Here is a 12,094-nt window from a genome sequence, read left to right as displayed (position 1 = left end):
ACAATCCTGCTATGTGTGTCTGACTACATCTCTCACTTCCATTCTGACTTTTTATCCAGTTTGTCCTCACTGTAATACTCTATTACCGATTTTCCTTTTTTGACACTAAGCACTGTTATGTGGCTGTCAGCACCAATTAAAATGACAACTGGTCTTGTTAAACGCAACCTCTTTACAATGCTCAGAATGATTGGCCTGTTGGCGATGAGAATAATTAATTACAACATTAAAATACAGTCGAGTGTGATCACATTCAGAACTGGAAATGGAAGAACTGACAATACTACTTACTCTAGTCCTGTTAAAGCTTCCTCTCACAATCTCCACCCACAATACTAATTAAAATGCTTTCAAGGACAACTGACTGATTTCCAGGGGCCAGATTCTGCCATCTTTACTAATGCTAAGTAGTATCTTAGGCCTGCTCTATACCAGAACAAGCTTAAGGCTTATGGTAGGCTTAAGGCTTACCTTAAGCCTAGCCTTGGCGGCATCCACACAGTAGAAACACTTACTCCTTGAAAAAGGAGGAGTACTGGACACTGGCGGGGGCTGCCCTCAGTGTTCAATTTACAGATCTCTACCACACCTGCTAATTGAATGTTAGAAGATTGACCTCTGGAGCATTGATCTTGCACTAAATATAGATGTGCCCTTACTGTGTGAGGAACTCTCACTGAGTTCAAGATGACTAGCCTGTTAATGTGGTATGGGGTTTTTGTTTTTTTTTCTTTTGAAGTGACACACTGTTAGGATGGCTGTGTCATATGTGTCATGTACCAGACTGAATGTATTGCTTATAATAAGCCTCAGTGAAAAAACAGAGCCAAGGAGGATATGCTGAAAAACAATTCCACACATGAGGCATTTGTTGTATGATACATTTTCACTGAGTTTGTCTCTATATTATTGACATTAGACTAATGGACAACTTGTTGAACTGCTTGACTGCTTAGAATATTTTACATGCACATTCATGCCTAGAAGTAGGGCAGCTAAGAAAAATGAGAATATATGGAGTTTATCACCACATAAAGCCAATAAAATAACTTGGGTGGGAGGAATTCTCCTTATCAGTCTAGTATTGCAGTCTGTGTGGGTTTCTTAATGTTAGCAATGGCTTTGCCCCTTTGTTTGAATATTTTTTAACTGAACAAAAAGAAAAGGGGGGCAATGACAGCTACTGTGTTCTGGTTAACAGCAAAGTGTGTAGAGACAATTCATTTTATATATGATGGATGTTTAACAATTACTAATCTTAAATTGCAGTGGCACAGTTACAGAGGGATGTGGAAGCTGCTCAGGAAGATAAATGAATATGACAAATTATTAAAGATATGTGGTTAGGTTAATGCTGATGCAGCTCTACTCTTTTAAGGAACAAAGTAGTGGATGAGAGGAGGAAGACCTGAATCACTGTAGGGAAATATTGAAAGAAGACAAGTAATTGGGGGTTGGAATGAAAGAACAGGCTGTAATATATAGCACATTTCAGCCAGAAAAAGACAATGTGGGTATGCCGTTGGGATAAGTACATTAAAGTGATACTACAATTTCAAGGTGAGAAAGTAAAAGGATTTTGTCCATTTTGTTGGACAGAATAAGCAGAGAACTCAGCAAGTTAAGAATGTTAAAGTGGAATAGATAGTGGACCAAATTCTGCTCACACTTGCATCCATGGAATTGCAATTAATTCACTGGCATGTACATTTTTCTGCTGCTATGGGAAAAGATCCTGAAGAATTTTGGACAATATTTTGTATGCAATGTAATTGTCGAGTATATTTGTTTTTGTTTTGACAGAACAAAATCTAGCCTGTAGAGCTAGATCCCCAAAGAGATTTGGGCATTGGAATGGTATAGAATTACAAATACTTGATCTGGACAGGACTTCTAGAGGTCGTCCATCCTCACGGCAGGTCCAAGCTAGATCATCTCGCACAGATGTTTGTGTAACCTGCTCTTAAATATCTTCAATAATGGAGATTCTACAACCTCCCTATGCAATTTATTTAAGCTTTTAATCACCCTGACAGTAAGAATTTTTTTCCTAATGTCCAACTAAACCTTCCTTGCTGCTATTTAAGCCCATTGCTTCTTGTCCTATCATCAGAGCTCAAGAAGAACCATTTTTCTCTCCTCTCCTTCTAATACCATTTTAGGTACTTGAAAACTGCTATCACATCCCCTCTCAGTGTTCTCTTTTCTAAACTAAACAAGCCCAATTTTTTCAGTCTTCCTTCATAGGTCATATTTACTAGACATTTTATCATTTTTGTTGCTCTTCTCTGGACCTACTCCAATTTCTCCATATCTTTCTTGAATTGCAGTGCCCAGAACTGGACACTACTCCAATTGTGGCCTAATCAGTGCAAAGTCGAGGGGAAGAATTACTTCTCATGTCTTGCTCACAATACGCCTGTTAATGCATCCCAGAATCATGTTTGCTTTTTTTGTAACAGCGTCACACTGTTGACTCATCTTTAGCTTGTGGCCCGTTATGACCCCTAGATCCTTTTCTGTAGTATTACTCCTTCCTAGACAATCACTTCCCATTCTGTATGTGTGAAACTGATTGTTCTTTCCTAACTGGCGTATTTCGCATTTGTCTTTATTAAACTTTTTCCTGTTTACCTCAGATCATTTCTCAAGTTTGTCAGATCATTTAGTATTATGACCCTATCTTTCAAAGCACTTGCAACCCCTCCCAGCTTGATATCATTGGCAAAATTTATAAGTGTATTCTCTATGCCATTATCTAAATCATTAATGAAGCTATTGGACAGAACCAGTCCCAAAACAGACCCCTGCAAATCCCCACTTGTTATGCCCTTCCAGCATGACTATAAACCATTAATAACAACACTCTGATTGTCAGGGGCAGATGGCTGTTTTGCGGGGCCCCGGGCAGCATAACTCCACGGGGCCCCCCTTTGCCACGGCGCATGTGCCGTGACGTCATGCACATGTGCGGTGGCGCCACGGCGCATGCACAGGGCTTTTTTAAGCACAGGGCCCGGGGCGGCCGCCCTGTTCGCCCTGCCCTATATCCGCCCCTGCTGATTGTAGCACCTCATTCTTAGGGAACCCTGCTGCTTAGTAGAACTAAACTACAATTAGTCCTTGACTTATGCAATACATGGGGTGACTGAGTGCCTAAAAGTAGGCTTCACAGAAGCCAGTAAGCTGTGCAGAGAGCTACCTAAACTAACTGAGGAGAGAAGTATGTCCTAGGAAATGCTAAGGAGAAATGTGTGGCCTAAATTCTGCTCCCAGAGGAATTTGGGTGCCTAACCCTACTCAGGATTCAGAGCTATGAATCCTCTGCTGGAGTTGTGTGTGTAAGGCATGCTAGGCAGATATTTATGAAAGATTAATTCAACTGGAATGTTGCAGAGAAGGACTACTCTGATAATGAGAGGAATGGAGAAGCTGCCTTATGAGAGGAGACTTAAGGAGGTTGATTTATTTAGCTTAACAAAATAAAGGATGAGGGAAGATACGATTGTTTTCTATAAAGACATCAGAAGGATAAATACCATGGAGGAAGAGGAATTATTTAAAGGGCCAATGCTGGCACAAGAACAAATTGATATCAACTGGCCGTCAATACATTTTTGCCTGATTCCAAACCTAAGGTTTCTAGTCATCAGAGAAGTGAAGTTGTGGAACAGTGCTCCAAGGGGAGGAGTGGGAGCAAATATCCTAATTTGTTTTAATACTGAGTTTGAGAAGTCATGGAGGGGGTGGTATGTAAATTCCTACAATGGCATATGGCCCATCTGCAACAGCTAGTAGCTAGTATCTCAAAGCCAGAGATGGAACATTAGATGGAGAAGACTGTGAGCGATGCAGAATTCTCTCTTAGGTTTCTGACTGGTGGGCCTCGCCTACATGCTCAGGGTCTAACTGATCACCATATTTGTGATTGGGAAGGATTTTTCCTTGAGCTCAGATTGGCAGAGACACGGTGGAAGGAGTCATCTTTCTCTGCAGTGTGGGGCAATGGTCAGTTGCTGGTTTTGAACTTGAGTAAATGGTGGAATCTCTGTAATTAAAAGACTTTTAAAATTGAGATTTGAGAACTTAAATCAGCCAGAGGTTACAGGCCTACTACAGGAGGGGATGGCTGAGGTTCTGGATCCTGTAATGTGCAGGTCAGACTAGATGATGATTATGATCCCTTCTGGCTTCAGGGTGTATGAATCTACAACCAATTAGAGGTATTGGATGTAAAGGGGCATGGCCCATTGATTCAACTTCTTTTAGGTCAGCCTCCACCAGCAGGGCTCCAGAGGCACACATAGCCTACTCTCCTGCCAGTAGGGATAAGCAAATTTTACCTCCTTATGCCAGCAGGGATGAATGAAGCCAAGTATATCAGTCTCTCATAGCTGTGTTTCCAAAGGCATTCACTGTGGAAACAGCTAAAAAATGGAGCAAGTCTATTATTGCTTGGCCAGAAAGGAAAACTGTTTGTACTAAACCTTTTCCATCTGACTTCTTTAAATACTATTTTGCAGATGCTAACACACTGAGGCAGTCTGTCAAAATTAGTATCCACTGCTGGCACGATTTTGTCTCTTGTTTGGAAAAACAAATGACTATAAAAATACACACATTTCTGCACATTGTCAGGTCAGCAGAACTAGCACCAGATCCTGCTATTTTTGTACTGATTGGTAGGGGTGGGGGCAGCAGAGGGATGTGCATACATTTGGCTCTAGTGTTTCTGTACTTAAGTTTTAGCAAATGCAAGCTGTATTTAAATTATAACTATGTGCCCCGAACTGCTCCTTTTTTGACTACCATATACCTCCTTTTGGCTGTTAAATTCTGAATGCATTCCTTATCACAGCTAACACAGGCCAGCATGGTAACTGAGAAGAGTGTTATGCAATAAATAACCTTTGACTGGAATTAAAGGCTCAGAGCAGCTACACAACATACTTATTTATTTGTTTAGAAATCTATAGTGTCACCTGTCTCTAAAGCAACTCAGTGCTATACATCAGTAAAAGCACTCAATAGTCAATCAACAGGCTAACAGCACACCTGCTTGTAAACAAACCACATACCTTATTATCAAGTTCAGTGACAAGTCTGGCTAAACAAAGAGCTTGTGCTGTACCCTGCCGCTTGCCAAACACAGCTTCAGATGGACTGCCAGCCTGAGTAGGTCTCTGAGACTACTGTGACTAGAACTGGCTGTAAGAGTGATCTGGCAGACCCTTACTCCCAGAATGCAATATTGGGGCAGAAATGGTCTCTCAGATAGCTGGGTCACAGATCACTTTGGGTTTTAACTGACACTTGCACCAGGTACTGAATACTTAGTGCAGATCACTGAGGGCTGGTATAATGCCCTTAAATGTTTGCTGCACTCAAGATGAGTAGCTTTATGTGTTTGGGTCCTTTTCAAATGTTGCTCTATGCATAGTGCATGGTAGGAGTTTAGCCCAAAGTTACAAGTTACAAAGCTCAGTGAGCAGGCCTGTGCTGAGGAGGAACAACAGGGATAACCCTAGATGAAAATAGCACTGTCACTGGTTTTTTTTTTTAGATTCTCGGGTGGCAACTGTGCAAAATAAGATCTAAAGTGATTAAGAAGACTGCAGCCACACCACCACTATCTAGACAGACACTCTGTCCCTAGCCTCTGTTTGTCAGGGCTGAAAATGGATAACAGGATGGATCACTTGATAATTACATGTTGTGTTCATTCCCTCTGGGGCACCTGGCATTAGCCACTGTCAGAAAACAGGATACTGGGATAGAAGGATCTTTGCTCTGACCCAGTATGGCTGTTCTTATGTAATCGCAACTGACACTATACCTTCCCTCTGGTTTCTAGATGAACATTGGGCAGCTTGAGAATAGAAGTAATAACGGGCCTGGCCTGCTAATGTCACTGTACGCTGTGTAAACAGGGCAAAGGGGCCAGAGGAAGCTAATGGAGATTTCTTTCTTCACAGAGAAACTCCCCACTGATGGCAGGCTGGTGAATCTGGCTCCTGTATAAGGAGATAGAAGTAGGTGTGCACTGGTGTGGGGAAGGGCTGGGATGACAAGGAAGTGGGGGTATGGCAGAGTAGTTAACTGCTGCTTCCTTACACCAGAGCTGGGTGACTAAAGATAAGGGAGCTTAAACTGGTTCTCAGATACTTGATTTTCCATTGTATGTAGTAACTTGACAATTAGGTTTCTAGCATTCTGCAGTATGTGGGATGTATCTGAATGTACCACTTTTTTTTGGCAGAGCCTTGCTGCTATGCCATGACTCAGTGTGGGGGCTGGTTTGTTTTTTGTTTGTTTGTTTTTTAAACCAGTTATGTGCCTTTCACTTCTCTAAGAAGCAGGTCACAGGCCATAAAGTGCTGCAGTCCCCTCTCATTTCACAGAAGTAATTTCCTTTCCCTTGAGTTCTCCCATGCGTGGTGTTTTGAAGCAGCTGAAGTGAAGAATGTTTTTAAATCTGTTGGTTAGTTGTACTGAGCTAGACATGGAGTTCTTATTATATGAAGAATATTGGATCAGATTTTCAAGTGGTACAGTTCCATTCACTTCTCTTGCCCCATGCTCCTTTACATTGCTGCAGCATCACTGGCTACAAGGGGATTCTCAAGGCCTAAAGGGAAGTCTGGTTGCTTCCAGGATGAGCAGGGAGGGCATGACAAGAGACACAGATGGAGATGGGACTTGAGCCCTTCACCCTGCAATCCCCAGGCAAATGTCCTATCCACTAGGCCAGTCCAGAACCCATCCTACCTCCCTACCTTCAGGACATCCTTTATCCTGCTTTTCTAATACCGGCGCCGTCTCCATCCCAGGGGAAACTGGCCACCCTGGTACCAGATCAGGAGTGTGCAATAATTTTTGAGCAGAGGCCACTTCAATAATTTTTGAAGTGGTTACGGGCCACCCCAGAAGGGGGCGTGCCACGGAAGAAAGGGGTGGAGCCTGGGATGGAAGGCGCAAGCCCTTTAACTAGAAACAGTTGAAAGGGCTCACATGTCCCTGGCTCGCAGACAGCGAGCTATCATGGGTCCAGAGTTGCAAGCTCTTTCAATTGCTTCACTTTAAAGGGCTTGTGCCTGCCAGGCGGCTGCCAGGTAATGCAGCTGCCTGAGAGGCATGAGCCCTTTAAATAGAAACTGTGAAAAGGGCTCGCAGCTCCGGTGTGGCTAGCATGTTGCCAGGGAGCTGGGACTTGCAAGCCCTTTCAACTGCTTCTATTTAAAGGTCTCATGCCTTCCCCATGCCTGTCAGGCAACACGTTGCCTGGCAGCTGCGGAAAAGGCACAAGCCCTTTAAACAGAAGCAGTTAAAAGTGCTCGTGCATGGTTCCCAGGGAATGTGCTAGCAGCATGGCAGGAGCTGTGAACACTTTTAACTGCTTCTATTTAAAGGACTTGGGAGAGCCCTTTAAATAGAAACAGTTAAAAGGGCTTGCAGCTCCGGCGCCGCTAGCGCATTGATGGGGAGCTGGAGATGTACAAGCCCTTTCAACTGCTAGAAGTGCCCTGCCAGGCAACGGGGAAGGCGCGAGCCCTTTAAATAGAAGCAGTTGAAAGGGCTCACATAGCTTCATCCACCTGGAAATGTGCTAGGAGGCAGAGCCTGGAACAGCTGTGTGGGCTGGATCCAACCCGTTGAGTGGCTTTTGCCCACCCCTGTGCCAGATGGAGGGGATATGTCAGTGCATGGCTAAGAGACAAGGGGCATAAAGCCAGAGCATCACTGTGCTCCAGTGATCCCTGAATGCCTGTAAGGTCCTTGGAGGGGGGAGGGATGTCACAGACAGATACAGCTCAGAGCAACTCTGAGACCCATTTGCTTGAGTTAAGAGAGGTGGTAGCTGAGGGTGCCAAAATGAGCAGATGATTGAGGAGTTGAAGAGGTCCGTTGACTAAAGCCTAATTTAACTTGTACATGTTGAGCATCACACAGTTTCAGGTTTCAAAGGAAAGGTTCAAGCACTTTTACTAGAGAAATTATTGGCTTTAGCACCACGAATCTAGATCATGAGGGTCTGAAAATCCAGTCCCACACACTTGTCTCTACTCAGTGAGTCTACCCAGTTATATTTTGCTTTCAGAACATGAATTACTGTAAAGATTATAAATTATTTTCTGGATCTTCAGTGCATAGCTTCAAAAACTAGCATCAAACATTTCTGGATGATACTCCTTGTTTAGGCAACAGACAGCAGTCATACTTCAATTCAGATCTGACACATTTTGCCTTTGATACATGTGGAAAGAGTCATGCTTTATTTATTGCCAGGAGCTGTAGCATGTTTATATGTAGCTGTCTCATCTGAGGGTATTTTCACCCATTGCTATGCGTTGGTTTCTAAGAATTTACCATCCTTCAAAAAGCAGAGCTTGTCAGGATTATTTGTAGCTGAAAGAACATTGTTTTTTTAAAACAGCCTTTAGTCATATTAGAGTATGACCTTTACCATGCTAGTCTGAAGTGAAGTTGTGTAGATATTTAATTCCTTCAAGTCAGAAAGTGATGTTTCATACTGACCTCGGACATGCTTTCTATTTTAACACTAAGTCTTACTAAGTGAAAGTGACTTCTTAATTACATAATAATAGCAATTATGTAATGCATTTCACCTTCAAGCGGCTATACAAATATTAACTAACCTAATACACTATTAGCAATTAAAAGATAAATTGAGAAATGGAGTATGGCACAGAAGAAAATCTGTACAGCACAAACAAGTTAGGACCATTATGATGACACAGATAGTGATAATATAGGGTCAAATCTTCAAGCTGACCTCTAAACATGTTTTGTTCTCTCCTCCCCTCAACCTCACTTTGCCATTTCTACATGAAATTGTGCACTGAGATTTGGTAATCTCATACCTATTTATCCAGTATAAATATGCACTGAAAATCACATTACTTGGGGCAGAAGAGGAATTAAGATCCAAATTGCATGCAAGACCAAAAAAGCCTCATATGCATAAGGCTTAGCTGAAATTCTTAGGGCCCCTGCAGTCTTTTCACATTCAAAAATTAACATCAAACATTTCAGTTGCAAATATGGTAGTGCAACTCGCTTTTTGTTCCAGGATTAGTAGTAACATATTGATATTTTGCCCATACTTTGCATCTTTTTAATTGGTGGTGGAAAGTTAGACATTTCATACTAGCCTTTTCAAATAAAATGCATGTTTACTAATATAATTTGAGATCCTTGGAGTTAACTTTCATATGTGGCAGGATGACAGGACTGGGGCATAAAGTTCATTTAAACCAGTGTACAGTCCTGAGTGGTCTTGTTTTACTTTGCTTATTGGATATCTTCCTAAAAACTAGGTTGCTATATCACTAGAGACAGATTAAATTCAGAAAATCCTTAATTTTATGATTCAGGGTGTGCATAATATTTCCTTTTTTTAAAGACTTTATTCTTAAACTGATAATGTCCCAGGCTGAGATGATATACACAGCTAAGCGAATACTTGCAACACATACATATCTTTCAGCATAAACATTGGATATGATCCACACTAATTTTACTCCAAACATATTTTGCTGAACTTTTTCAGATGCTGAATTCAGAGGAGTAGGGAGTGTTGTAAACATATTACATATAAATGTCATTAACTTGGGACCTGTATTTATCCCTTAAAACCAGAAGAACAGATGGAATGGGCAAAGGGGCAGTGACAGAGTTTATGTGTAGGAAACAAATACCTTAGAGAAGGGCGTGCAGTTCTTTTCTCCACATCACGTTGTTCTGAGTACTGATATTTCACAGGAGATACCTTCTGTTTAGATTTGCTTGGCAGAGGGATGTTGGGTCCGGTGGGAGGTAAGTAGACCTGGGAGAGTGCACTGGCCACTCTCCAGCCCACATACTGGCAGGAGATTAAGGTCCTGGGAGATGATGGAGCATTTGCACTTGAACTAATAAAAGGATTTGCTGGACCATTTGCCTCAGCCTGTTGAATGAAGAAAAACTAAATTAAACCTACCACAATAAGCTGCCTGAAACAAGGTAATGGCAAAAATGATCTGGGATATAATTCATCTACAGAGAGAATTATAAATAAGGTACATAGTGTTTTTCTGTTTTCCATGGCTCACTTTGATTCAGTGCTTCTCCTCTGAGTCAGCATGTAGGGTGAGTTAAAGGAAATTTTAAAAGTACACTATAGATTATTTGATTACATTTATTGAACAAAATGATCCAAATAAAAACTTCATTTTTGTTCTATGGAAACCTCAATAGGTACTTCTCAGTTTTAATAAGCAAATACTTTACCAATTTAAATTTTACCTTTCTAATTTTTCATTTGATTAAAGATCTTTTTACAGAGCCTTGTGAAGGTATTTTGAATAACTCTCCAATCTTACAGACAGGCATTCTGCAAACTTTTAGGGACACAGTTTGAAATGTGTCCTGTAATTACATATTACAGTTTTGCATACCCACCCCCCAAGAGCATGAAAACAGGCAATTTTGTGCACACATGGGATACCAGAATTTGAGTATATGACACAAACGTGTAATTTAGTTTTATATATGCAGATAGAAGCACATGAAAAATACATTTGCTCAGTTTCAGAAACTTTGAACTTTGTCCCTCATTTAAATTGGACATTGTGTGTGCGCCTATGTACTGTTTTGATTGAATATCTGAGACTGTCCCTCAATCCAGAAGAATATTAGCTCTACTAGAGATAAATTACAAACTCTGAACAGAGAGAAGGTGGGTGAGGTAATATCTTTTATTGGCCCAGCTTGTGTCTCTTGCCAACAGAAATTGGTCCAATAAAAGATATTACCTCACTCACTTTGTCTCTGTAATATGCTAGGACTGCCATGACTACAACAACACTGCATACAAATTTGACATTTGGGAAAGGGGACAACAATATGTTTTTCTTACTTTTTTATACTTTAATAGTAAAACCCATGACCTACTAGTATCATGTTTCTGTTCCTGTTATCTTGTTTTGATAATGTCCTTTACTGTTTTTAATTACTTTTTTTCTCGGAAGATGTTTTAACTTAGAGATGCCCATAAGGCAGATTTTTCTCTGTCAGAATCTGCTTATAACCATTGGAGCTGTTAGCTTCAAAATGTCATACAATGTTATAATCAGTTACTTTATGTTCACAATTGCTCTTTCTTGAAAGTAAATAGGACATTGTGTGCTGTCTATTTTGTTCTAAAATACCAATGACTAACTATTTACTGAATGTTATAAATCTTGGTACAGGCCTTTTACTTCATTTTTATGCCTTCCAAGCCTTGCAATGGTAAACAGATGGAATAAAGAAAGCTTTTTTTTCAATGTCAATCATACTTCTTAGCATTACTGAAATCTGATGTTTAGGTAATATTTATTAATATCATTATGTAGGTACATTTGATCAATTAAGAAAGTAATGGTACAACTTGCTGCTTCATATTACTTCAGTTTGTAAACCTTTTAAAATTTTTATAGCAGCTTCTGCTAGTGTCACTACACAGTTATGGCTGCCAGCATTTCCATTATAAATCCTAGTTTTGTTTTTATTTTCCCCAAGCATCTATAACTGAGTAGTAAAAATTCATTCTTTGCAGAAACTCAGCATACAATTTCTCATCAGATTTGTCTATGCACAAATGTCTATTAAAATTGTCTTGGATGTCTTTAACATAGAAATGGGGAAAATACTATAGCACTTCAATATTTTTGACACTTTATGACCCCTTGTCTTTCCCCAATAGAAAAACTGTGAACATGTAACAATTGTACAGGAGCTGGCTTTCCCCAGTGAATAGAGAATGTGTTTACTCTCAGTTACACCTTCTATTTCTTTTGGGTATATGAAAAAAGTAAGTACGCCTCTGGTTTTCAGCCTGTGGCAAACAGAGCTGCTGTAGATTTTCCCCCATGTTCATAAAGGAACTAATATGCAACCTCTTGCGTTAGGGTCAACATATTATGTTAGTCTCTCTGCCAGTGACTCACCCTTTCCCTGAAGGTGATTTCTGCACAACAAATTAAATTGTAAAAGGCTGATTTTCAATTTTTAAAACCAAAACAATTATTTTTGTTCACCTTGGTAGTTTTTC

At 40.6% G+C, this 12,094-nt stretch overlaps 1 protein-coding gene across 5 annotated transcripts in view; it reads right to left on the bottom strand.

Moving 5' to 3' along the window:
* TMEM232 (transmembrane protein 232) overlaps positions 1 to 12,094 on the bottom strand; it is a 155,385-nt gene that overhangs the window by 35,766 nt on the left and 107,525 nt on the right. For all 5 annotated transcript variants that reach the window (XM_025190394.3, XM_075932031.2, XM_025190393.3 and 2 more), the window contains one exon: positions 9,720 to 9,967. In XM_025190394.3, coding sequence (XP_025046179.2) covers positions 9,720 to 9,967 — 248 coding nt within the window. The remainder of the gene's footprint in view (positions 1 to 9,719; positions 9,968 to 12,094) is intronic.

Source organism: Pelodiscus sinensis, chromosome 6 (assembly GCF_052426305.1).
Source record: "Pelodiscus sinensis isolate ZL-2025 chromosome 6, ASM5242630v1, whole genome shotgun sequence".
NCBI lineage: Eukaryota > Metazoa > Chordata > Testudines > Trionychidae > Pelodiscus > Pelodiscus sinensis.
Note: the sequence above shows the minus strand (reverse complement) of the source record. Positions and strands in the feature narration are given on the sequence as shown.